The sequence below is a fragment of the Pavona decussata genome, unplaced genomic scaffold (genome assembly GCF_977016875.1).
Source record: "Pavona decussata unplaced genomic scaffold, jaPavDecu1.1 SCAFFOLD_193, whole genome shotgun sequence".
Taxonomy (NCBI): Eukaryota; Metazoa; Cnidaria; class Anthozoa; order Scleractinia; family Agariciidae; genus Pavona; species Pavona decussata.
Window position 1 is genome coordinate 1,491,546 of NW_028145602.1, and position 27,686 is coordinate 1,519,231.

The window sequence follows — 27,686 nt, forward strand, 5'->3', positions numbered from 1 at the left end:
TGTGAAGCCAATATTCAGGTAGCTTGCCCGAGTTTTGTATTCGTCACGTTTGAACTTTTCATTCACGCCCTGTCATCGATCTCGTCTTTCTTTAGTGTTTTCACGGAATGATAAGACTAGAAGAAATCAAGTCTGCGTGTCCATCACTGGACACCTTAAGGACCTGCCAAGCAATGCGCACGTTCAGACGGACCAAGGAACTTACTCAGAGCTATCCAGTTCTCTCTCTGTTCCTGGCAATTTTTATTGTCCTTGGTCTCCTTCCTGTCATCGTGTTTGCAGCCCTGGTTTCGAGCCCTTTCCTGGTTGTCTCCGTTAGTGCGCTAACAGTTTTCGGGGGAACATTTTTAGTGGCGTTTTTCTCTTTGATGGTTATCCTGTTCCCACTACTGATGTTTGGAGTCGCGGGGGCCATTTTCTTTTTTCTTGCATACCGTCTTGCTGTGAATACGCTACGGAAAATCAAACAATTGAGAGATATGATTTTCTCCTTCCCGTCAAAAATTCTTCAAGAATATGTCAGATTTGGTAGCATGCAAGAGAAATTGCAGCACGCCTTAACTCCGCAAAGCGAGGAAATGATAAAAAGGGATTCTTCGAGCGGTTTAAAAGGCATCAAGGGTAAAAATTGTTCGTTTAATAAATTAAAACTCGATTGATCAGTATCGGTCACGAGTGCTTAACGTGGCGTCACCGAATCGTGACTCGGGAGTTTGTGGTGTAATTTCTGCCCTGGGTCGTATAAACCGAGTATAAAAGCTATACGAATAGTGCCTGATTAATGAATCCCAAGATATTGAGCAATGAGAAGTGCTTGCCTTTAAGGCATTCAGCTTAGTTTTTTTCTCTGGCTTTAATGTAATACACTGTCACGCAGTTCAGTACAATATTTCAGCCTTTTAAAAAATTTTCTTTTAATTAGAATTAGAATAATTACAACATAGAATTATTTAGCTTTTAGATACTGTTTTCTTTCAATAAAAATAATATGAAATGATATTTTTTACGTCCATATTTTTACAAGGTTGCACGACACTAACAGGTGTGATCGTCGTACCAAGTAGAGGGTGCTGACTCGGGGTTTAAGTTTGGGTATATAGAGGATACTACATGCATGGGGCGCGAAGAATTGATATGAATTTTATTTTCCAGTGGTAAAATATTGATTTGACACGAGAAATTAAAATTCATATCTTTAAGCCACCGTGTAATTTTCTTTTTATTATATAGACAAATCTATCGCTCGCCATTTTTCACAGACTATTTGCACAAACAACTGAGAAAAAGCGGGAAATGACGTCATCAATATCCTCACTAGTGAGGATATGGAAAATACGCCACTCAGGTCCCGGATGTAGTTTCGTATGAATTTTACGAGTGGCGTATTTTCCATTAAAACACTCTTGCCTATTAGTAATAAAAGGTAATAAGGTGACGAGGGTTATGACTTTGACTCGTTTGGGATTGAGTTTTCTCTTGGACTTATTGTACTCGTATCGGGCGAGTGCTTACGCTTATAATACTCGCCATAACGCTGCCTGTTCTCCAAGCCCTCGAGGCATTTCGTGCAAAGCGCGGGAAAAACGAGGTGCGGGGCAGTCCCACAACACCATGCACACAGGTGGGGACGAGGTTGACTTGGTCCTGAGTGAATGACTGTGGCCACTAAATACTTGGGCATGCACGGCCTCGTCCCGAACGGTCACATGTTTTTAGCCTGAACAAACGGTGGCCCTCCTTCCGTTTAAAATAGCTGATACATGAGGCTCGCACAAAAAAAAATGTACTAAAGTACGCCTACTCGAATGGGATCATCGAAAAAGCATAAAAGAGGCGACCGAGGCTCCGTTGAAGAAGGAACAAGCACGGCTAAAAATCCAAAATGGCAGAATCCGAAGGTGCGAATAGTTTGTTGTACGAGAAAAAACCCACCGTGTGTGTGCTTGAAATCAAAGGGCTCTTAATGAACATCCAAGCTACAGTTTTTGCTATCTTTCAAGAAAATCAAAGTCTAAAAAAAAAAAGAGTTGGCCGAACTGAAAGACATTATATGTCTCTGAATCAGAACGAACAAGTAAAAGAAATTAAAGATTTAAAGATTTTACGCAAAATGGTTTAACCTTCTTTTAGCGAAATACTCAAACGTGACACACCATAAGTGATACACAATAAAAATAATAGAGCTGCCACGTAACTTTTTGATAACAAAGCGCATGTCAAAAGTCTGTAAATCATCTCATGGTTTTATTCAGCTCAAAGGACAAACTCAGAATTGAACAACCGGCTACATATCGCTGAAAATATTCAGAAATATCAGCGATTTTTAACAAAATTTGTACATAATGGAATTAAGCTCCAATCTGCAGTTGATTCAGCCCCTATGATAAGAAGTCTGAGTCGCAAAGTAATACACTTGGTGGTGTAGTGTATTGAAATCAAAGAGAAAATCAGTACTGAGAGCCAAGTTAAGGCAAAAAAAAATCTCCCTCAAAATTCTAATTGCGCGTGGGTGACGCATATAGGTGATCTCCAGATTTCCGTGATTAATTAGAATTAATTTACACGTCACTGAAACGTGAACAATGCTTTTAATCAAATCAGTGTAATGAGTGGAATCGTTAGGTGGAACGCTTATCGAGAAGTTTGCAGTATTTGTTCAAACTATTTGGCTAAAAACCAGACCTTATTACTGTAGTAGTAACGCTTGCGGAAAACGATTGGCTTTGGCTGAAGGACTGGAAACAGGTAAGATACCATCCGAGCGCACTAAACAAACACTCAAGCTGCGTGCGCATGTTAATTTTGCAGCCTGTGGAGGCATCTACAAAGGACAATTGTAACATACACAGATCATTGAGACAGAAAAATCTAGCCAATATATCTTGAAAGAGTTATTGCCAATCGATCAAAAGTTTGAAATTTATTTCTAAAATCTGATAAAGTTCTTTAACTGGACCGTCTTTAATTAAAATCTTTTCAGTCATTCTAACCTCTTTTCTTGTTCATCTTAGTGTTTTCGAGCCATGATGAGGCTTGAAGATATCGAGTCCATGTTTTTGTCGCTGGGCCTCAATCTCCGAGTACCGCTTGAAGAGCGCGTGGTCAACCTGAAGAACTGCCAAGCAATGCGCGCCCTCAGACGACTCAAGGAATTTATCCAAAATCATCCAGTCTTCTCTCTGTTTCTGGCTGTTTTCACGATGCTTGGATTCCTGCCATTCGTGGTCTTTGCTGTTTTCGTTTCAAGCTCTTTCCTGGTGGTCGCGATGAGCGCGGTTATGGTATTTACAGGAACATTCGCAGTGGCGTTTGCTTCTTTCCTTGTTGTCATGTTCCCGGTACTGATGTTTGGCAGTGGATTGGCAGTTTTAGTTTACCTTGCATACTGCACTCTTGCAAGTATTCTACAGATAATCAAGCGCCTGAGAAGCATGGTCAAGTCCTACACTCACTCTAGAAAAGTCCGTCAACAGACAGTCAAAATTGATGCCTCTCCATGCCCAGTTCGCTATGACTACGCCTTTGTACCTGCAGCTAACGAGGAATTGCTGGAAGATGAACCACTTAACGATCGGTTTTTACATTTTCATTATTAGAGGACTTGTCATGGAATCACACGGGTCTAAATGACATTTTTCCTTTTACGGCCCCTTAATTGGATCTTCATCATCAGTTTAAAGCTTTATGTCCTTTACTCCTTTGAAAGCTAACCATGTACTCTCCCGCAACTCTTTTTTTGTTGTTGTTGTTATTTGTTTTTTTGTTTTGTTTGCTGTTTTAATGTCTGCAACATACAACCGTTAGTTACTCTTAAGATTTAAAGGTCGATTACCATTTGATCGTAAAATAAGCTCCTTATCTTGATAATTTTGGTTCTTGCAATAACTCTAGTCATGCATGTGAATCAAAGTAGTTTATGGTTCGCTAACAATGTTAATACTCATGTTTGTGTATTGAGTTAGAAGCTTGAACGAGACACACTTTCATTTCATTCAATTAATATAAGGTAACACACAAGTTGCTACTGGGTAAAGCAAATTTTAAGCCTAGCTGTCTCAACCGTCAAAGTGCCGATGCCTATATAATTGTAATGAGGAAATTATTAGGTAGTTTTATTTAGGGTATATTAATTCTTAGGTATATTGTTCAATTATCCTGTTTATAATTAATTATGGGTTTATTGTGCGCTTGGCTGGATATGGAGACGAGCAGCTGAAAATTAACTGAGAAGATGAAATAAAGCGTTTGTCTCACTTTTTTTTATGCCGCCGTCCTGTCAACCATATCCCGCTCCAATCTGATATACAGATAACCACACGACTACATGAATTCCTGTAATCTTCATAAACGGGGAGCGCTTTTTAATTGTATAGGAAGACCGGTGAGATTTTTCCGCAAAATGGAACAATACAATTAATTCTCGAGCGCATCCATTTGTATGAAAAAAAAACAAAACAAAACAAAAAAAACAAGTTGTTCCGTTGAGGAATTAAACGGAACGGTTCTTTCCATTGGCAATTTTGGGAAATTAACCGCTTATATAACCAAGGAGCAAAAACGATTTGAGAGATATTGGTGAATGTTTCTGACCAGAAGAATTCTTAAAAGCTATAGAAATTCATTTGTATGTCTTGAACAGTGCCAAGGTCCTTATTAGAAAAATAAAATAAAAAAGACAGACAAAATTACCCTCCATCTTGATGCCTTGACTGAAGCTGTGAGCAGCAGGGACACTGTAGAGCTTCGGTGAGGGAAGTTTGTATCGGTGTATAAAAAAGATGTAATTTTATTTCACACTTTTGCCAGGCTCACACCTCTCACCCGGAATTCAGTTGTACCTAGCTTTCAAATGCAGTCGAGCATCCATGTGTGACCACCTCTCGTAAGCGACCACCTCCCATAAGCGACCACCTATCCAAAACACCAACGTTTTCCCAGTCAAAGCCCTATGGTTGGAACGTGTCGTAAACGACTACCCCTCATAATTAACCGTGACCACTTTTTGAGGTGACAGTATTATAATTTTTCAGTGTTTTTAACCTCTTGTAAGCGACTACTTGACACATGGTCTGATCTCCATCTTTGCTGTATGTACAACGCTACTCAGAATTTACGAGGAACCTTTGTTGACAACTTAGCACGGGTCTAGCACTGATCGTATTGTAACTAGGAAAATGTAAAAGTTGTAACTAGGAAAAGTATTCTCTTCTAATAACGGAGATGCTGTTCTCGGAAGAGACCCCCTCTGGTCGACTCTCATCAGCGGCCACCTCCCGTAAGCGACCACTAAAACTTGGATTTTTGGGTGGTCGCTTTTGGGAGGTTCGACTGTAGTCATATCAGGGTCTGCATGAGAGTGCTGGATTCTCATGCAGCTGTAAGTTAAAATTTAAGGGGTATTTCACAGCGATCGGTTGATTTTGACTGATTTCAGTAACTTTCACTTCTCACCTGTTTCGTATCAACAGTGTCCCTCTCGTTACCCGAACAATGTCGAGAATTATCCGAAGATTTCGAAGAGCTTTCGAGTGATTCCAATCTTTTCCGAGACTTGACGCATGATCAACATTGGTTATAATCTTATGACGACCTCACGACTTTGAGAGACAGCTTTTCAAGAAGCAACTTGTTCTCCCGGCAAGTTATTCGCACTAAACTAGATCAGGCAAAGTTTAGACATCTCAGCTAACATGTTTTCTTACCCAGTTAGTTAAACTTTTCAGCATATGTTATCAGTTATCTTCATGCTAACCCTCCATATAAAAACAGTAATCTCAACCTTAAATCTGGCTCTTTGTCTCGGTTGGGACATAAGGCTGAATAAAACAGGAAACAGATTAATAGCTATTTCTTTTTATGCATATTAAAGCCCAAGTGATAATATTTGGAGATCCAGGGTGTCTCATTATCGCAGATTATTTTTGGTTGGTCAAACCTAGCCACATCGGACGTCATCGGGATGCCTCATTAATATTCTAAAGGATCTCGGTTCTACCTTGATTGGCCATTTCTTAGTTTTTAGAATAACTGACATTCTGCTCTAAAGTTCAGAGTTTTTTATGTAACGTCTAGTTAGGAAGAATCTTGTTTTTCACATGAAAATTATTTGTCAGATCATGGATCCTCTTTTTTGTTTTCCGGTCCATAAAATTGTATTTGCCACCAGTAGTTGCAGTTAATGCAGAATGTGAACTTGGAAAACTTGCCGCTTTTTAATGCCACTAGCGTAATATTTCTTGCTGCTTTTGGAATTTGAAGCACTTACAAGTAGTCATAACCAGTATAGTATCACGGCATCAGTCATCATTTTTTCTTAATATTATTTATATCAGCTGTTTTCAGCAGTTTTCAGTCATGCTGATCTTTGCGTGAAACTCATGTGAGACACGCCGTACGTAAGTTTTGAACTCTTTTATCTTTCAATTACCGTGTGATATGTTTCTTTAGTGTCATGTGATTATTCTTGATTGGTTGTTAAGCTATAAAAAGCCAAATTGAATACCGAGAGGCTTGTTTCCTTGGTTTCAGTGAAGATTTACTGTAAATAGTCCTACATGTTTCATGGTACATTTAGAGCCACTTCGTTCTTATTTTGCTTAAAATCATTTGGACCTATCTTTTTAACGTAAAACCGTTTTTTAGAACTAGTTCATTTCAAGAAATTTAGCACTTCCGTCGCCCAAAGAGAGCACTTGAATCGAAACGCGTATTATTTTTGTTTCAGCTGGAACGGAAGTAATTTAATATTTCTGACTTCCGTTTTAAACGAAGAGCATTATGGGATTAGTCTTGAGACAGATGTGTTTTGATGTTGTGAAAAATGTCGTCGGCGGGTTGGAAGAGAAAACGCAATCGTAGAAGCCCGGGATAATAAACAAATATGAAGAAGAAGAAGTTTAAGTTTGACGTGAATTTCAAGTTGCATGAGCTGTCGAGTGTTCCGTTCGTGAGCGGGGTCCTTTTCGCCAAAATGAGATTATTGGAAGGTGGAAGTTTCACGAGCTATTCAACAAGGTATTATGCTGCTGAGAACTGTGTGAAAGAACAGGTCTGTTCAACGATGATTCTTTGTCCACTTGTGCTTTGTGTTAATCTTTTTCTTTTCTTCAAGGGAGGAAGTCTCTAACCACTGCGTGAAGTGGGGAACGGACGTTAACTTTTCGTGCAAAATGACGGCCAGTGCTTCTACTGGGGTTTTAGATGCGTGCAACTACAGAGTCTCAATTCGAAAGGTAGGATTACTGCAAATCGACTTGAGAACGTCTCGCTTTTAATCTCCAGGATCCTCACGAATCTATTCGATCGCTTCATCAAGTTGTTCTTCATTAAACAGTTTTGCCTTGCCTGAAGGCTGTTAGCTTTCTTCCTCCTTGGTTTGTTAGTGATGCTTAATTCCCCTGTTGTGCAATTTCTTTCACTCCGACCCGCAGTGGTTTTGGTGTGAAAGCGACCACCTGCAACTAGATAGATTTATATTGAGGATAAAAAGCCGTTCTTGCCAAAGTAACTTTAATTCATGGGTCCATAAGAAGAAGATCCTTAAGTCCTGTAAAAATTCTAATCATTTTCTGCGGGGTTTTAGATTCGCCAGATCAATATTGCCCAGTGAAAAATGTGTTGTGTATTTTGACGTGAAAATAAAAATACCAGGATCTCAGAACTTTGTTAGTTTTGTCCTAATTGCTGCCAGAATTCAGACCCAAGTCTAGTTTTTCTTTATTTATTCTTTTTAAATAAGCTTATGTTACAATTCGAACATCGAATTTGCTGACACGTTCGTTTCCTTAGCGAAGTGCCGTGCTTTGTAATGTGTTAATTCTGGAGCGACTTGGTAAAGCTTGAATATTTACGCTTAATTTAACTTTTTATAATGCAAATCAGTGAACGGGGTGAAATGTCGCTCAATCGTTGATCGACGGATGCGACCAGAAATAACTCCTTAGCATCTTGATCATTCCGGAACAATTAAAAGTATGAAAATTTTAAAGTGATCGATCGTGCAATAATTTTTCTTTTATATTTGCCAGCGGAGTGGGACATTAATGTGGCTTCCGAAAATGTCAAGACTTCGAGCCATTTGACCGCACAATAAAACTATATCCCTCTGAAAAATGTTTCATCGAATGCATAAGCATTGAGTAAAGTCTAAACGTGTATAAGGTTTGTGTATACATTGAAAATTTTGATGTTGAAAATTACTTGGAAATTCACGTGACTGCTATCAGCAGTGCTCCAAGTTTTCTGTGTAAAGGAAATGTTTTTTGTTGGTTCCGTTATCGTCATTTAATTATTTTGCGGTTGAAGTTTTGTTTTCCTGTTTCAGTGTGTTGGATTTCAGCAAGTTGAAGTAAAATCAGTCTCTTCCTATTTTCAAAATTTACAAAATATTTTTTCTAGAAATTAAAATATTTTTTATTGTTTTAATTATTCTTCCATGTCCTGTGAAAACACATACTAATTAGTTGTATAGCTTGGTGGAACGAAATTATCAATATTGTCTATCTCCATTGATTGAGATTTAATTAAACGTAGCCCTGAATGTCACCTGTGTCCTTTGATCCTGAAGTTCTGAATTTGCATCATAGTACCGTTGAGGATGATTTTAGCAGTTTAGTGAGTCGAGTTCACATTCCCCTAATTGTGATGCAAATAAGGAAGGATTTTATATTTAGGCTGTTATAAAAAGGAAAAATTACCTCAGTGAATGTAAACTGCAAAGTCATTTTGAGTAGAACATTTTATGTTGTCTGTTATTAATCCAAAGAACAGCTAAAATAATCTCATGATCAGTGAGAACTTTGTCCTTGTTTATCGTTGTCACTGTAGCGATGGACCTACTAGGAATTCTGTTGATTCCATCTTTAAAGAATACATAGGTTAAAATTAGCTTAATTAAATGATCAAAGGCGGGATACCTCCTACTCCCATCTATACATGCCAATAATTATTGTAACTTATGTATTGATGGAAAAAAAAAAATAGGAAATAAACTATTTATTCAGACTGTTAATTGTATTTCTCTGCATACACAGCTTTTTTGAAACACAAAAGATATATTGATTATTTCCTTAGTGGAAGGAAATGTGATGACAAGTGAACAGTTTGCTACATGTAGTTGTCAGACTAAATAAGTTAATAAATTATTTTCATGCCCTGAAGGTACCTGTGGTATGTGTTAATGAATTATTTGAAAGTGCACCCAGGCACACAAAATGTCAGACAGGTTGTCTACTGTGCCACTTTAAATTCACCAGACTAATCCATTGGTGATATTTATTTTTACACATTATAATTAAGAACATGCCTGATTCTTCTTTTTTTTGGGGGGGGGGGGGGGGGGGGACTCCTTGGAATTTTTTGTTGGGATGTCCAAACCCTGTTTTTTTGCTTTACTCTTTTTCAGAGGGAGTTTTATGGAATTCATATCCATTTTTAGACTTTTAGGCTGAAATGGTTAGAATCTATGCTTAACATTTCAGATGTAAATTGCTCAAAAACCATACACCTCCCCTCCCCCCACCCCCAGGCCTGATATACAAAGGTACATGGACTACATGGACCATCTTAGATGGTCTTGCAATTCATCCGTGGCTCCTTGGCTTATGTAAATATTTTCTGAGGGACTTAATTCTAGTACTGTTTATAAAACATGTCAGCTTAATAAATATGACTCAGATAGGTTTTCATCATGGTCGTTTGCGGAATTTGTGTTAAAGGACAAGTAATGTTATCAATAATATAGTCAACGTACACTGTAACACATATGCCTCAGTGTAAAAGCTAGTTAAAAATCAGATTTTTGTGTTTAATTAAAATTGTGGTCAGTGTTTCAATTTAATTTATAATTTTGTCTTTTAAAGTTTTTTTAAGATACGTATTTCGAACAAGGTAATTACATTACTCTTGAATGTTCACTGGCATTTATAATTTGATGGTTTATTGCCGTACGTATACTGGAGATATAATTGCTAAGGTCACTTTTGCAGCGTAGTAATCACACGGATATTGAACGGATATTTTTTGAAGAATATTTAATTTAGTGATTCCTTGAGTGCTTCAATCAAAGATGATATTGATATTGAAGGGGTATTTTTTGAAAAGTATTTAATTTAGTGATTCCTTGAGTGCTTCAATCAGCTGATGCTGTATTAGACTATTGTTGACACCGATCACTTTGCACCAAGAAACAATATGAAGAAGCAAGCTGTAAGGCCTATCTTAATAACTAAAAGAAGCAATGTTTTTTCATTTTTAGCAGCTTCATTATGTTAGGTCTTATTATGGGAGGAATTTTTGCATGATGGTGGTGGAGGTGGGCATTTTAGGTTGTTTGGAGAGGTGGAAGATAGAACAATATGTTGTGTGACTGCTAATTATATCAATTTAGTGTTTTTTTATTTATTTCTTAAAGGAAACAAAAGGTGGCAAAGCTCATATAAAAGTAAGTACTCACCAATTATCATTTATTGAATAATATTTTAGTAGAAACTTGTAAGGGCAGTCCAAGAGGTGGCAATAGTGTGTGTGCGGATGACGTCACAAAATTACTGGCGGCCATGTTGGAGGACTTACCTAATCAAAATGGCGACTGAAACAACAGGGATTGAGCCTCTGATGCTCTCAAATTATAGCGAAAATCTTGAAGGCAAGGTAAAATATAGGTATCTCGATAAAATTTCTGAGATTGGTATAGATCCGCTTCTCATCCCAGCTAAAACGTTGAGCGAGAAATGCCTTCCACCAGTTGAATCCATGGATTTAAAACTTACTTTCGTATCTTGTGCTCGATACTAGATTTATTCCAACGCACAATTTAAAGCTTACAGAAGCCTTCAAGCTTACAACCAGATGGTTAGTGGCTTCATTTCCAGTGTCCTTGGATGTATGATTAACAAGAGGTTTGTGGTGTTGGCCAAAGTAAGACATTTGCAGAGACTGAATGAACCACTAGACAGTGCAATTGTGGATTATAACAAACGAATAAGGTACTGTGATGTCAGCACATTGTGCAGGGTGTATGGCTGGCCTGGGTGAGTGTTGCTCACATATAGCAAGTGTACTATTCTATCTTGAAGTTGTCACCAGACAAAACGGAAGGTTAGCGTGAACGCAGGTTAAGTGTGGCTGGATTTTGCCAAGTTATGTTGAAAAGGCGGATTACGCCAGAGTTAATGACATCAACTTTTCCTCAGCAAGAAAACTGAAGGCAGCCTGGAGAAGTCTTTAAACGATCTTAGTTTGTGCGGCAAGAATGATAACAGTGATCAATCCTCTACAGGGATAAAAGAATCACCTACAGTACAGGGGTCAGTGCAGCAACCAACTAAGGATGAACTTGAACAGTTGTACAGTTCTCTCAATGAATGCAAAGTCAAACCTGTTTGTCTAAGTTTAGTAGGAACATATGCAGATGAATTTATTTCAAAACGAGAGGGATACCATCTATCCGAGATTTATTTGATGAGAAATACATAAACCTTAATTATACTGAGCTACTAGAACAGTGCTACAAAGTTGAAATAAGCCTCACAAATGAGCGAATAGAAATGATTGAGAAAGAAACCATAAACCAAGCAAAAAGCAGTGCTTTCTATCATCACAGGGCTAGACGAATTGGTGCATCTCAATGGCATGCAGCATGTCACACTGATCCTGCACAGCCATCACAATCTCTTATCAAAACAATTTGTTATCCCGACGTGTTTAACTTCCCTTCTGCAGCTACAAGGCATGGCTGCAAACATGAAGAGTTGGCAACAGTGGCAATCGCTGAATATGAAAAGCAGATGAAGGCAAAACATAACAACTTTAAAGCAGTCAAGTGTGGTACATTCATAAACAAAGATTACCCATTTTTGCATGCCACTCCCGATTTCATTTGTTCCTATGACTGTTGTGGCCTTGGGTTGGGTGAGGTTAAGTGTTCCTACTGCATTGATGCGAAAGAGTTTGACTCTTATGTCAAACGTGGCAATGTTTACAGTGATCTTGAGAGTTTTAAAATTTTCAACATGAATCTAAGTTTGTTGAAATTAGAAGATGTTTAAAATACCTTACAGCAATATTTCTGATATCTGATAAAATAAGGGACAATGTCAATCAGGACATTATAGCATTGCATTAATGTTATGACCCTAGAATTATGAGCATTATCAATTATTTTTTCAATAAATCTACCAAATTGAAATGCAAAGCCATGTTTAGTTCACATACAAAGAGTGAGTTTTAGTCAAATGGTATGATTGGAGGGCACAGATTCACTAATGCAGAACATACCCTGATGATTCTATCAATCAAAGGGGTTTCCTTCTCTTCTTTTTTCCTGCATGTGAGGTAATCTGTAGGTAATGTACTTTGCAAAATAGTGTATTTTTGTCTCAAAACTCCAATCACCCTTTCCACGTGTATTCGTACGTTTGCAATTTTTCTTGTCTTCTCCACATCGATTGGATCTAACTGACTTTTCCCTTTGGTAAAAGCAGGGATATTTAAGCTTGCCTGGTAGTACCATACACTTTCATGGACAGTGAACCCTCTGTCTGCAAGAACTAAGTCTCCAGGCAACAAGCCAGAGTTTTCAGTTACAAACTTATCTGGTGCCCTACCACCCCATGCTTTACTGACAAATGAAATTGATCCTTGGGGGGTAATGCCAATGAGCACCTTAACGGTGTTGTGGTGCTTATAATTAGAAAATGTTTGTGCCCTTGCCAGCAAATTGGTAGGCCTGTCAATGAAAATCTCAAAACAGTCGATAATCACAGTTGTTTTTAGACCAAATGCATCTATGAAACATTTCGGCATGGTTTTCTGAAGGTCTTTGCGCTCAGGCCACACTATCAAAGGAGACAAGCGAATATCCATTACCTCGATCCATGAATTGAAGACTCTTGAAACAACAAATCGAGATACACCAAACCGATAGGCGAGATCCTGGTGAGGTACGTTTAGCCGTAATTTCATAAGGACCATAATAAATTCTTGAAACTTGCTTAAGCGAGCACGGGAGAATTGCCTAGTTGCGTGAGGAGCAATAAAGGAAAATGTTTTTATCAAAATCTCGTATGAAGGCAATCCAGTGTAAAATTTGACCTTGTCATCATCATTACAAAAATACTCTTCATCATAAACTTGTCCTGGCGCCCCCTGCCGACCAGCTAGACAGGCAGATTCGTCTGTATTTGTGGCAACATGTTTTAATTTTAACTCTCTCATATCTTCGATGTCATCAATTAACGCTTCAACTGGCTCGCTAGCCTCCGCCAGTTTCATAACTTTCACTTTTTCCTTTTCTTCTCTTTCGGCTTTACGTTTTCTGCGCTCCTTGATTCTGGCACTACGCTCCAGATTAGCTTGTGATTTTGCTGTTTCGTCGATTGATTTTTTCTCGTGACCAAGGTGCACAGTTGGGATCCAATCGGGATTGAATCTATCCCAAAGTTGGGCTGCTCTGCCACTGATAAAATGTTTCCCACAAACTCTGTAGTTTTCTAAAATCTTTTCTGTCGAGGTCATCTCTGCTGATTGCCGCTAACCAAAGAGTACGTCTTTCTGATGACAATCTTTCCGTTTGTTCTCCTTGGTTTGTTAAAACTTTTGGAACACGGCAAAACGCTACATTCGGACACTTGTCGCTTTTGTTCCCACAACCAACAATTAAACAAAACGACGGCATTATATCAACAAGACCAATTCACACTCTAGTTTGATCGTTCGAAGGCTGCTTGCACTGAAACGCGCGTGGATCAAGGCAATTTTTCTCATAGAAACCATTTAAATTCGAATAAAAAAATTCAGGCGGACAAATTGTAGCGTGCAATCAATGAACCGAGACAAATCGCGCAGAGATACGCCGTGAGACTGGTAGATTTTACAATTTTTTGTCATGATTTCTTCACTCGTAGTCATGTCGAAAAATGAAAATGATCCCAATTTATAAGAAACTGTTGCACTAAAACCAATTTTTATTAGTTTCACCGATTTTCAACACCGGGATCATGTTTTCAAATTTAAAAGTAATCGGGCCGACAAAACAAAGTGTGCGGAATAATCGGTTTTAGAAATTGAAAAAAATAGGGCTCAAAAAATCGATATAAAGGGGCTTTGTGGTTGAAATATACCTTAAATGACAAAAGGGCACTGTAAATTAGCTACCTTTCCGATTTTAATTCACAAGGAAGGAAAGGAAAATGCGAGGTATATCTTGAAAGCACTCGCGATGCCCGCACTGTGAATGGTAAACAAAGGGAAAACCCATCAAAGTGGTCCTCCAACATGGCGGACGGTAAATCAAGGGTCACGTGTCCGCACACACACTATTGGCGTGTTGGTTTGGGAGCTAAATTCTAATGCTAGAAATCCTGTATTCAACTTGGATTCTCTGCACCCTCCAATATACTTCATCAATTTGTAAATGTTAGTGCAAAGAAGGTACTTGGTACATGTAAACAGGCGAACAGCTCTGTCAAAAATTGGCCAGAGGGCAGCAATTTTGCCCCCTGCAGTGGAATATTTGCATGATCTACTCTTGCCTAACCGTTATTAATAAGAAAAATGAGGCATACAGTACAGTTGTGCTAATTCAAATAATTTATAACCAAAAGTAAATGTCTTGCATCTATACCATGTACAGATGTAAGACATTTGCTTTGTCTCATGAACCTATTTTAATGGCCTTAGCTCCGACAAGTCTTCCGTAGCTCAGTGGTAGAACATCCGAACTAGTAATCGGGAAGGTCTTAGGTTCGACTCCTGATAGGAGCACTCAGATTTTTTACCAAGTATGCCTGTGTCACTTACTGAATAATACATCGTTCTCATTTTTTTTTTCTATAACAGTAAAAATAACTTCAATTTGCAGCGTGGATTTCTTTTACAGTGTATCTGCTGTGTGTGATAATTAGCATTTTTGTGCTACGTGCGTTTGTAAGGAAGTTGTTATTAAAATTTTGCAAGGTTGTTTCAGTTATGTCATTCAGATGCCAATGCTTCATCATATCTACTGAAGTCCACTCAGTAATAAATTTGTTATTATAATAAAAAACTTATTATGTTTTATTAATATTTATTTGTAATTATTCAATAGCTCGGCTTTGTGGACGTTAATTTAGCAGAGTTTGCGGGTTCAGCCTCTACTACCAAGAAATACATTTTAGAGGGATATGAAGATAAGACCCTACGACAGGACAACTCTATTCTTGAGGTATCTTATTTGCTGAAATAACAGAAATTGTCAACTGAAGGTACATTTAAAATACTTGGCATATATCAGTGAAGCAATTTTTAAAATTTTGTGTACACATGAAGCAAGGTTATTTTGTTTTTCACTACAGGTTGAAGTTAGCATGCAGCTGACATCTGGAGATCCACTCTTCAAAGTGTAAGTATTTGTTTCACTGTATAATCTGGAACAGCCTTTTGGCTCTGCCCACTACAGTATTTCAGTGGTAAATATCGCTATGTTGCTGTCTATGCATGGGCTCCAACATTACACACCAATCCCTAATGTGGGAACTTAATTTCTGAGAGTTGACCTCACGGGAATTGTTCCCTTGCATTTTAAAGTTACATGTACAGATTATAAACTGGTCACTTTGAAATTTAAACAGTGCTTTGTGCATTAGAATAGATTGTTGTTTAAGTTTGGAGAGTTTTCAAAGAGTGGATGACGTATATCTTTTCATGTTAATGCTCGCAAATTCAAGTTGTTTATCTGGGGCTGCAATTACAATAAAATATTATTATTAGTGTCTTTTCAAGTAATTAATATAAGTCATAATATGTTGCAGTCTTAAATCATGTACTGTTACCAGTTTTGATGCCATACATGTTACTTGTCCAGTGTTTGTAACCTTAAAGGGGAAATATCATGAGGTTTTTGACCTCTTTTGTTAAAAAATGGTGAAATAAGACCTTCACTTTGCTACAAAGTAATTCTAGAACAACGAGATGAGAGAAATCAACCCAATTCTTGACAGAAACAACTCGTACTCTGATTTAGCGCAGTTTTGAAACAAAAATGCAAAAACTTGAAACACATTAGCCTAATACAGTATTTTTCAAGTTTTAATCCATTCCGACCTACTCTTTCTCTGGCCAGGGGCGCTAATCGACAGTTTTATTACACTGGGGTGATAACTTATAACAAAACTAGACAATTATTTTTTGTTTCTGTTGTCAGACAAACATTTATGGGTTTTGATATGACATAAAATTTTCATGATAAAGTAGGCCCTTTAATAGGGCCTACTTTGGCTTCACTAACAAATCGACACCTTGCTTTCCATTTTTTGTAAATTTTTGGAGGTGTTATTAAAAAGGCATCAGTTCTCACTGACCAATATACACACATGGCAACCTTAAATTCAGCCGAAATTAGTGACCTTGTGGTATAACTAAATTGTTTTGTTTATGCAGACCACACACACCCTCACATAACCAAGTCATCACCGAAACTGCTGAAAACAGAGCGCCACATTCCGACCATGACTCAGTAAGTACCGTTAGTTCAGGGAGTGAGGCAAGGAAGGGCACTATCAACAGCGTCTCAGATAGTGCATCCGAGTGCCAGGAAGCTGCTGGCAGTGATCCTGACAAGGCATCATTCACTCCTGGACATTCACGAAGCTTCAGTGAACCAGCCTATAACAACCACAACCGGAGCATCAGCCAACTGTCACGGATATCCGGGTACTCTACGGGTCATTCTTTTTCATCAAGCTTGGAAGGCAGATCTAGTAGGAGGTATCGTTTAAGAGAGGTGTTGCATACTGTTCAACCATGCACTTTTCAGTTTTCTTTTGGCATGATATATTGTGTTTTTAAAGGGACTATCTGACAGTTCAGTCTGTGTTGTTGTTCTTCGTCTTATGTCAAAGCACTGCTTCACCCAAGAAATAATTTTAGAACACTAAGGCCTGGTTTCCTGAAGCAATACAGACACAAGCATAAGCTCAAGGATCCATATAAGTTCTTTATAATGCAAGGCAAACACTAACCTTGTATTTCTAAGGGTTTGCACTGTTCTGTTTATTCTTGTGCTTGTGCTTGCATTGCTAGCAAAAATCCAGCCTAAGAAGCAGGTACAAGGGAGTTTACAAAACAACGGCAAACCATAACAAAATTATTATTTTTTAGCATATTTGGGAAGACAGTCACAGTCTGGTAGAATTGAGTTATTGGTCAAACGTTTTCATGCGGCCTGTGTGGGAGGCATAATTGGAGAGGGGGAAGGGGGCATGAGAGAAAGTGATAGAAAAAAATGGAGACCCAATCCCTCCTTTTTCCTCTCACTTTTTCTCACTCCCCCTCCACCTCCCTGAGTACACCTGCTACACAGGGCAGTTTTTAGGTTGCATTTGGTTTTCTATCCTTGCTATTTATATCTACAATCAGACACATCTAAAGAACTATTAAAAATAATTATAATTATTATCATGGTTTTCAGGGCAGTACTATGAAGAGTAATTTATTGACAATGTTAGTCTGCAAATTTTTCATAAAGAAAAACATTTTTTCGTTATTTGATGTTTACACTGTAACTTGAAGTTCATGAAAAGATGGGATAGTCCCTTTAAATATTTTCTTTTTACATTTTTGAAATTTTCCTTTCTCAGTGACTAGAGCGTGCATTACTTTTATTAGAGTTAATTTTTATTTACAGTAGTCATTTGTTTGTATTAACCAGTAGCTTTTTGTTAATTTTACCACATTTTTCTTTGCTTTGAAAGTTTGTTGTCAATCAGACTTAATGTTTCTTTTTCACAAATTACTGTGGACACCTATGCTTCGCCGCGGGTAGTGCAGGTTGCTTGACAGCCTTGTGAAACCCAGCTTTACCTCCATAATACACTGTAACTCATTCAAATTAAGTACAGACACAATTGTAGTAGTTTTTCATTGGATTTGGTAGCTTTGATTGTTAAAAGCACCATTATGATAGGCTTGAGTCCCTCACTTCTAAGCTATGACTTTACAAGCCACAAGAATGAGGCAATTCAGAAATAAAGATTCCTAATCAATTAATTCATTTATTCATTCATTACAATGATACTGGTGTGACTTTTGTAAATTTTTTTTTGCTGACAATTCTAACTACATTTACCATCAAATCTGCTTTGTCTTTGACCAGGAAACAAGGCTCAGAATCGGGACAAGCAAGCTGTATCCTTGCCATTTAAATACATGTCCATGTACAGACACTTTTTTGAAAGGAAGGGCACTCTTTAGTTACAGTAGGCACCTGCTTCTGATTTGACAAATAACATATAAACAATATCAAGATTACAGCTGTAACCTTATGTCCATGAACAATATGGTAAGCTCAGTTGAACATGTGCCTTTGAAGCAGATCTCAGAATGCACTTTACTTTTTTTATATATCAATAGCTTGCTATTATTGTTATCAATCACAAGTCTCTTAAGGCAGGTGTACTTATTAGAGGCATTTATATAATACTAAAACTTCTTGGTGTAAGGGCACTTACCTGTATAGTTGACTCTTGCCTATCAGACACCTGGCTATTGCAGAGATGCCGATAATATGGAGAGCAGCTTAATCCCCTGCAAAAATAAATTACAGGCGTTTGACTGTTCAAAATGCTCTTGCTATTAAGGACACTAACTTGCAGTCCCGAGGTTGTCTGCAATATAAAGGGAGTTGAATGTATTATCAAAAATGCCTTCAAAGAGGAGTGTGGTGCTTTTTGGAAGGATCTGAATGACATCTTGGAAATGGTGCCCAAGCTTGAGATTTTTTGTCGTCATTGTTACATTGCTGCATTGTTGTTCCCAGCAGTTTTTTAAAGCTATCACTCCTTTTTTTTAAAACTGGAAAGTGTAGCAACCTTGACAATCCAAAAGCAAATGACACAGCTTTCTGTGGTTCAGAGCATACGTTATCCCCTGGCCCAGAGAGGCAAGGCAAAAGAATCAGTTGGAAGGTGGGTACACATTACATACTTAAGGTTTAAAAAACGGGTAGGAGTATTTTATCGGGATTTCAAACCACGAGGTGCAGCTTAGTGGTTTTAGACCCGATAAAACACATGCTGCGAGTTTTTTGAATGGCTTCAAAAACATTCCTGGAAGAGCGTGTGTCAAGAGAGTTCATAATGATGCTTTTGTGAACATTGGAAATTAGCATCAAGAAAAACATTAAACACTGCATACTAATAAGGAGAATCTAATAAGGAGAATAATTGAATCTTTAAAGCCCTCTCACATAAAAGATAAATGAAGGGCCGGGAGCATAACCGACTTATGTCGAATTTCAGCCTGTTTTTCGAGTTTGCTCGGATTTGTCCGAATTTTTGCATGTGAACTTCAATTCGATTGTAAAACATTGTTCAGTATTTTTTCCCGCCGATTTGTGTTTCATATTAATGCCATTGGGAATTGTTACCATCTTCTAAAGAAAAATCGATAACATTATAGTCACTATGGATGACCAAAAGGACAATGCATTGACTATTAATATTTGTATTAAATATAAACTTGTTGTCTTTGAACCACGGCACACGAAAGCTGTCTTTCTCGCGGGAGAAACGAAAAGAACTCTGTTACACTTCATTTGATTGTTGCAAACTACTACGTGCGTGGCAGGAATGTAAGCAACACACCTCAGATACAATACATCATCAAAATGTCCGCACATTTCTCGGCCACAGTTCTCACCACTAAAAAGTCATTTATATATGTTCGTTGGCAATGTTTTACCTTTGCCAGCATGTAAATGCTTTGTTTATCATTAGATCGCCATGTTGAAATGCTTTCCTGAAGGTGTTTCACAGAGGAAATCTAGTCTCCAACAGTTCTCACCCCATTACGTAAAAATAATTCAAAATTCAATTAGTTTCTTTATTGCGAAATGGGCGAGAACTGTTGCCAAAGTATTAAGACGCACTTTTGCTGTGATCAAAAGGGGTAGAATAGAAGGGCAACAAATCGGTTTTTCATTGAGAGAAAAGTTTATCTCGAAACAAACCATTTCCTTTCCTGCAACACGATTTGAATAAGCGAGAACTGTTACGCATTGAAAGAAAACTAGTTCTATGTCACGCACTGCGTGACTTACGGCCTTACTGGCTTTCAAGAGACCGGTCTTTGTATGAAATGCAGTTATTTTCCCTTACGGTTAAGTGAAAAGTTACAACCATGTTAATGAAATAATGTGACAGTGTTGCTTGAAGTTCGTTATGCTACTAGTTGGTTTTATCGCCCCGAAAGGAAAATACAAAATTGGAACTAGCATTTTGTTGAAATCACGCAAAAGCTATTTGCGCCACACTTAACCGACAGCTAAAAAGAGTAACTTTCTTGACTTCGTTAATGCACAAAGCGAAAATATGCACCATAGGACTTGGCTGACCAAAAGCCGTAACTTACATTCCAATGTTTCCACTTCCCAAATATGCACGGTTACCTTACAACAAGAACACGCGGTCCGAGTCTTCTTAACCGATGAGTACGACGTGGACAACATCTCTAACAACATTACCCTTCCAAGCACGCTCACTAGTAAACAAGGAAACCACCACAATTCCCCCCCCCCCCCCCAACTCAATGTTGTTTTCTGGGTCACGAACAGTCTCCTGGCAAGCATCACTTTCCAAATCAACATTGCATAAGGGGGAGGGGGGGGGGAGGGAGAAATAACTGTGGTAGAATTAAGAAGAGAGAAACAGTGAGTGAGTGGTTTCTACATCTGTTTTCGGTTGTCATTGTATAGGGGGAGGGAGTGGGAGAGAGAAGTAAAGTTCTGTGGTAGAATTAACAAGAGAGAAATAGTAAGCAAGTGGTTTTTGCGCTGTTGGTGTTTGGTTTTCTCAAGGAGTTTTGTACACGATTGTAAAACCGCGAAATGTTTTCAAAACCAGGGAGAAAAAATTGGGACAAATCCGAGCGAAATCGAAAACTGGGCTAAAATTCGACATAAGTCGGTTATGCTCTCAGCTCTTCAAATGTAATGGCTTTTTACGCAGTTGATGGTACAGTGTAAGTGGGCAGAGTCATTATAATAAGTTTCCAATGTTACTGCAATTTTAGAACTTTTTTTGTATTGGTGTGATAGATGTATTTTTTTTTTCAGTCAGTAACATGTAGGCATACTTGGAAAAAAGAAAATCTGAGTTTTCCCACCAGGAGTCGAACCTATGACCTTCCAATTTCTAGTTCTCCTTTGGAGGCTAAGGCCATTAAACTAGATTCATGTGACAAACTCCCTGCATGCATACTGCTAGGATTTGAATGGCTATGAGTGGAATACATGAAAGAGATGTGATATAATGTTTAAAAAATGAGCAGGGGTGTTTTATTGGGTTTAAAACCACGATGCACAGCCGAGTGGTTTTAGGCCCAATAAAACACGTGCTGCGAGTTTTGAACGGCTTCAAAAACATTCCTGGAAAAGCATGTGTCACTTTTGTGAACGTTGGAAACTAGCATACGGGAAAAACACAGCATACTAATGAGGAGTGTTTTATCAGCTGATGAAACACCACATACTAATGAGGAGTGTTTACACCGCATACTAACAAAGAGGAGGTTTATCGGTATAAAATCACTGCGTGGGGGATGTATTATCGACCATTTGATAGGTCAGTGGGCTTATGAATTATTAATGTGTTGTTGAAGTTATGTTGTACAGTATGCCTGGTGAATAAATGACATGGGAGAACTTGGATTTTCTTTTTTTCTGAGTATGCCTGTGTCACTGACTGAAAAACTCAGGTACAAAACATTTCTTTCATATATTTTTTGATAATTATATTTATTAGAAACATGATGACCAGAGATCAAGCCACAACAGAGTAAATGCAGATGCTGTAATTGAACAAATTTTTAGTGGGTGAGTTGAAGTAATGTTTTATTTGAATGGCTGATGGCATAACCGACCGTGGGAGGCGGCATGGCCTAGTGATTAAGGGGTGCCGGACGTGTAATCTGGAGGCCCCAGGTTCAAGTCCCGCTCCAAGGCCACGCTTTGTAAATAGCCAACTGATTTGCTAATAATTCCCACCAGTTGTGATTTTTAACAAAATGCTATTTTTAGTTTGCATATTTATTTCAATGGTTAATAGTGTCCCCATTTAGTGCTACAGCGCTAAAATCTTCAACACTTAAAAAAAGTAATTTTTTAAATATTTTTTTTAGTGCTTTTCAGATTGCATTGCATTTTTTAGCTCACATTTGCTGGATTTTTTGCACGCGGCCTTCAATTCCATTTAGGAAAGGTTGTCTTGATATTTTATCCTTTTGTTTACTGTATCATTTTGTGACAAAAAAAAATTCACTTTGTCTGCCCCATAATCATGGGTTTTTTACTCCAAACAAAGGGTGAAAAAATCTTGGGCAACGTCTTTTAAGGGATTGATGGCAAATCTGTGCAAAAAGATGCATTATTGATAGGCCAGTTGTGTGTTGGGCCCTTCAATATTAATTTTTGTGATGTGTGTATTAGTTCAGCTACCTGAAATCTATTTGTTGTCTTCCTTTCCTTTGTTACGTCCATTGGAGATAAGACTCTTTTACAGCAGTGTGTTCAATATTGTACCATTATTTTTTCCAGGCAAAATCTTTCAGGAGATGAAAATCCCTCTGGTAAGTTTTATTCTTGGTTGCTTTTTAGCGTGATTACTTGAAGATTTTGATTTTGATTTTTAAACCCTAAGCCTAACATTATTATTATAATTATTATTATAATTATTATTATTATTGTCCAACCATTTTAAGTCAAACACGTGTGTCTTGGGATTTTTACTCTGAAGTTTTGCTGGCTGATTTTTTGGTATAATTTTAGCTTTATTGCTAATTATTTTTTAATGTGTCGAACTTTTCTTAGCAAATTTTCTGTCAGTTGGATATTTTAAAATTAGAACTTTTAACTTGTAAATAGCTTGGAATATGTTAATAACTTAGATTTTATTATTATTATTATTATTACTATCCAGAAAAACTTAGAGAGTTTAAGTTTCTGGTATTGCAAGCATGGGTATTCCTTCTGGGCAACGGGAGATGCCTTGAAAGATGCCTTCCTTTAGATTCATGTATTTAAAAGTTAATAAAAAATAAATAAATAAAGACTATCTAAAAATAATTCAGACTGACAAAAAAGTCACTACTTAAATTCTGGCTTGCGCACTTTCTGATTTAATGTCAATGTCCGACATATTGGCTACTCTTCTCTTTCTCCTGGTTCCTCTGAGACACAGCAAGGCTGATTGTAGAATGGCAAAGGATACCTTTACCCTTATCCAAGAAATGGTTGTCGCGTAGTCATCTCCTTTCTTTAACCCAAGTAGCTCTGCAAGGCGGCTATGGAATCTCTTGCATTCATCGGCCATTCCACCTGTGCTTGTAAAAACTAGTGGTGTGAATGACCCTTGCTCCACTTCCAAACCCCGCCTGCTGTTTTGCCTCTTCTTCTCATTTTCATGTAGTTGGAATTATTATTGTTATTATTATTATTATTATTATTATTGTTATTATTATTATTATTATTATTATTATTATTATTGTTATTGCTATTGCTATTGCTATTGTTATTGTTATTGTTATTGTTATTGTTATTGTTATTGTTATTGTTATTGTTATTGTTATTGTTATTGTTATTGTTATTGTTATAATTATTATTATTTTATTACTATTATAAATTTTTTTGAGGGGTTTGTGGGTTGATTTTGTGGTTGGGGAGCCTATTGTGGTACAGTTTGTATTTGGGTAACATTTTTCTGGCAAATGAAGCATAAACGAGTGGGAAGAAAATGGGGGCAAAACCACAATTCATTTTTATTAAATGAAAGTTCACCTGAAAAAATTCAGCTACTTTTGAGTAAAACGAAAAAACATTGAAAAGTACTTTGGACGTTCTTCTGGTCCACTCTTCAATTACTCATTTATCAATAAAGCTTACATGTAAGTAATTTTTTCCTGTTATTGTTATTGTTTTCAAGAATCATGAAGGCCGATTTAGACAGTACAACTTTTGCTTACGACTGTCGCATGCAATTTCTAGCGCGCGCACTACTCGCGTCATGCAAAAAATTGTACACAACTATTATCATTCAACGTTGCTTATACCTACAATTGTCGTACGTCATTTTTTGTGACATACACGACAGTCGTAAGCGAGTTATTGGTTTGATTTACATGAAACACTTCATGTCATTGTCCTGTCGAAAGCTTGTTGCATGCGACAAAGTTGTACTGTGTAAATCGCCCTAAAGATTGTATACATAAGATGTAACATCAATTTAATTCAACAATATCATATGTTTGTGGACCATCAGGTGATGAACTCCAAGCTAATCAGTTATGCATGTTCTTTGCAAGCGATGGAACACAAATACCGGCTGGATACAGCAGGTTTGTACCATTACTGACTTCATGAATATGAATATATGAAACACATATTTTGAACTGCAGATGAAAGATTTAATAGAAGAAAGATCCTCAAAAGGAAAGCCTGAAAAAATGCAGGCTTGAACCAATTTTGGACCAATGACCTCTGCGATATCGGTGTGGGGCTCAGGGTCATATTGAGAGTTTACAGTATACGAACTCATGGAAACAGTTCATTGACTTCACGTACGATATTGACAGTCCATTGACTTCATGGAAACAGTTCAAATCTAGCTTGTTAATGTTTCCATTGTTCTATTCGATGATTATTTTGAACTACATTTTAACTCGCTCTGTATTGATTTGTGTATATAGTATGTATATTTTAATGCTGGTCACCAGTTGATACCAGCTGATCCTTTGTTCAACTTATTGGTTTTCCAGGACAAACAATTTTCTTTATTTTATTATTTTGTGTATGTGCCTCATCTTCCAGGGCCATTCCAGAAGACAAGTACAGAACATTGTAACACAGTTATGGTCTGGACACAGCATCAGTGAACAGCCTACAAACTTGGATGGTAATAATGGTGACAACCGCAATCCCATTTTTGTAACGTTACGCAGTGTGGATAAAATAATATAAATAACCTTTTTGAAGTGTGCAAGCTCATGGTAGAGTTTTTATATGTGCTCTGCATCAACAATTGTTAGAATATTTAGTGCTTAAGTGTAATATACGCCACTGTAGAATTTTTTAGTCTGTCACACCCAGTGGATAATGAGGTGTGATGTATAGAAAATTGTCCTAATGAGAAGCTGCTTATATAGTATGATTTTTTTAAACTAGATACGATCTGTGCCTGACAGTAACTCAGTTTTTTTAGGTTAATGTTTGAATTTTCTACTTTCATTTTGAGCTTTCCACGTTATAATAATTATTCTTTTAAGTGATGCCAGAGTTATTTTTTGAGTTCAGTTAATGCTCTTTTGCTTTTATTTTCGTAATAATTTTAAACTATTACCTTTCAGGATTTGACTAGTTATAATTAACCTAAAATAGGTTGATTCTCCCGTCATACTTGTAGATTTGGTTAATCTGATGTTACTTTTGTAGGGACCAATGTGGGGGTGGCAAAAGAGCACTAGTTATTTAGTGGCTTTCATTTATTAGTTTTGGCAACTGAAAGGCAGAATTATGGAAACCAATCTCCAATGAATAAGCATTGATCTAAAACACAGCAAAGTGTGAAAACAGAAATTTTCAAGCTGGTGTCTTGGATGCGGTCATCTTCAGCTCCCTGGTGGATCAGGGTGACTGGATTTGTTTTCTCGCTGAGTTGTGTTTTAGTGCTGGCTAATATTGGAGTGGAGGGTTTCTTCATATAATATTACATGTAATCAGCTAAAAAACATAGCAAGTATTTGAGGTGCTATGGAACACACAGCTGTTTGCGTCCCTGTTAGAACCGGCTTTTGGGGATAAATGGGGACTTGTTGGATGAAGGAAAAATTAATGACCATTTGCAATCTTCCTTCTCCCCGCTCATTCCCCTTTAGCACCCTTTTTCAACGGGTTTGGGGGAAGAGGGGGGGGGGGGGGGGAGTTTGAAATTCAGAAAAGTTATCAAACGCAATTCTCAAGTGAGCGTCTCAACTATTTGTGCAAGATAAGTTTGAAACGGGGAATATTTTTTTTCGTATGATTTTCGTCAATTACATGGACAGTCAAGGTTTACAACATGAAATTCCAAGGAGACGCTTTCGTATCTACTTAACTGTTTGAGTTGTATCCAATTTATTATTTCGAAGATAATTTATTAAATAAATTTAATTATGAACTAAACTTACTGCAACTCACTCAGAGAATACTAGATTTAAAATGCATTAACTCCAAAGAAAGAATACCTTAGACTTATGTATAAGAAAGTACAAGATTTTTAGATTACAAAGATTTCGATAAAAGAACTTATTAACGCTTCCTGCAGGAATTAACTGAACTTCTTGGGAGATTTAAAATAATGTGATTGCGGGATGAGGCGTGATAATTATATTTATTCAATTTTCTCTTCCAACGTGTAGGGATATGTGGCTTTAGGGGCAAGCTATGTTTCTTGTGGCAAGTGTAAAGCCAAACCAAGTGTAATGACGTCTGATTCGAACGGTTTTCAACTGAGTGTCGTAAAAATGTAAAACCAAGGTGATTACCCTGGCCAATAGCTGGCCTATCACAACAGACGTAAACAGCACAATGAACCAATCAGAATTCGAAGCAAATACATGTAACCGACATAAAGCGCGGGAAAGTACATGCAACCAAGTTACGATCGGTTTGGGTTTGGCTTTTCATTGGTTGAGAAAATGGCGCGAACTTTGCCAACCAGCTGAACCAGTCACAGAGCGCAGTAATACAGGACCAAAACCAAATGATATACTCGCAGAACTTCTGCCTAACGTGGACGACCTGATTTTCGGTTGGTTTTGGTTCTTCTGCTGTTTTCTTGTTCTCTAACTCTAGCAGTGCTGTGGCTAGTGCAGAATCCACGAACACGCGTGATAAGTTTAGAAAGTGAAACGTATTATGTAACGTTGTGTAGTTTTGAAGTTTCTTGGCCGTTGTTAAGTGTAGAAATTTTAATATTGGGGACCAGCGCGTGTTGTTTTTGTGGGAAAGGTGTCAAGGCAGTGACTTGCACTGTATGTGCAAAGCGAAATGGATCTAGGTTCTTTTATGGAAAGCACTTTAGCTGGTTCTAAAGTCTTCACCGGGAGCCAAGCCTTTTCATTCGTTATGTACTAGATGCAAGGCGATTTATACCGAGACTGTCTATTTGCTCGCTCGTTTAAGAGAAGTCGCTGCCTTATTATTATTATGTGTTTAACATAGGTTGTAGTTTGAGGATGTTAACAAAATTAAAACATTATCTAACAAGGTGTCTTCTTTGACTCAAGCATCTCGCTTAGCCGTAATCAACCAATCAACCAGTTTGATTGACGATGATCATGTGACTTTGAGGAGTCACATGACAACAAGAGAGCGTTGCCGGCCGACACATTGCCGGTAGAGTGTTTCCTCCCACTTTTTATTTGGGAGTGCTCATAAGGCTTTTGTGCCTCTCGTGTCCTAATGTCAGTACCATCGTATTCAGTGGCAATGCGGTTCTACGGAAGGCAAGCTTTCTAGTCACAAAGACCACTGAAGACTGATTGCTCAACGACAAGTTCGATCTGGGCATGACGGGCTACAATTACAGGCGATTGAACATTAACTAGAGACCGCCACTCAACCGAATTAATTTTAACACAAGTCTCTTAACGGCTCCTTCTGTTTTCTCTTCCGGTTATAC

At 37.7% G+C, this 27,686-nt stretch overlaps 3 protein-coding genes across 4 annotated transcripts; 2 read left to right on the top strand and 1 right to left on the bottom strand.

Moving 5' to 3' along the window:
- Positions 1–2,585: 2,585 nt before the first annotated feature.
- Positions 2,586–4,472, top strand: LOC146461954 (uncharacterized). Its single transcript, XM_085086294.1, has 2 exons — positions 2,586–2,745; positions 3,012–4,472. Exon 2 carries the CDS (start codon positions 3,024–3,026, stop codon positions 3,594–3,596), a length of 573 nt encoding a protein of 190 aa, XP_084942420.1. The 5' UTR covers positions 2,586–2,745; positions 3,012–3,023; the 3' UTR covers positions 3,597–4,472.
- A 2,312-nt stretch (positions 4,473–6,784) lies between these two features.
- LOC146461955 (EEIG family member 2-like) lies at positions 6,785–25,942 on the top strand. 2 transcript variants are annotated; one of them, XM_085086328.1, is made up of 12 exons: positions 6,785–7,014; positions 7,112–7,232; positions 10,412–10,441; positions 15,086–15,202; positions 15,333–15,379; positions 16,417–16,743; positions 18,131–18,162; positions 18,862–18,941; positions 21,777–21,847; positions 22,568–22,599; positions 24,288–24,363; positions 24,836–25,942. In XM_085086328.1, exons 1-12 carry the CDS (start codon positions 6,881–6,883, stop codon positions 24,867–24,869), a joined length of 1,101 nt encoding a protein of 366 aa, XP_084942454.1. In that variant the 5' UTR covers positions 6,785–6,880; the 3' UTR covers positions 24,870–25,942. The 2 variants fall into 2 exon arrangements, with proteins under 2 accessions (XP_084942454.1, XP_084942456.1); XM_085086330.1 differs by having other exon boundaries at positions 16,417–16,689.
- LOC146461956 (uncharacterized) lies at positions 12,225–13,515 on the bottom strand. Its single transcript, XM_085086317.1, has one exon. The coding sequence runs from the start codon at positions 13,513–13,515 to the stop codon at positions 12,226–12,228; it is 1,290 nt and encodes a 429-aa protein (XP_084942443.1). The 3' UTR covers position 12,225.
- Positions 25,943–27,686: the final 1,744 nt, after the last annotated feature.

What these genes read in the sequence shown, in the direction of transcription:
- LOC146461954 (XM_085086294.1), top strand. Translation starts at nt 3,024, where the DNA reads ATGATGAGGCTTGAAGATATCGAGTCCATGTTTTTGTCGCTGGGCCTC.
- LOC146461956 (XM_085086317.1), bottom strand. Translation starts at nt 13,515, where the DNA reads ATGACCTCGACAGAAAAGATTTTAGAAAACTACAGAGTTTGTGGGAAA.
- LOC146461955 (XM_085086328.1), top strand. Translation starts at nt 6,881, where the DNA reads ATGAAGAAGAAGAAGTTTAAGTTTGACGTGAATTTCAAGTTGCATGAG. An exon ending in GAAGGCAGATCTAGTAGGAG is followed by an intron (nt 16,744 to 18,130) that starts GTATCGTTTAAG and finishes GTCTTTGACCAG; the next exon opens with GAAACAAGGCTCAGAATCGG. An exon ending in ATACCGGCTGGATACAGCAG is followed by an intron (nt 24,364 to 24,835) that starts GTTTGTACCATT and finishes CTCATCTTCCAG; the next exon opens with GGCCATTCCAGAAGACAAGT.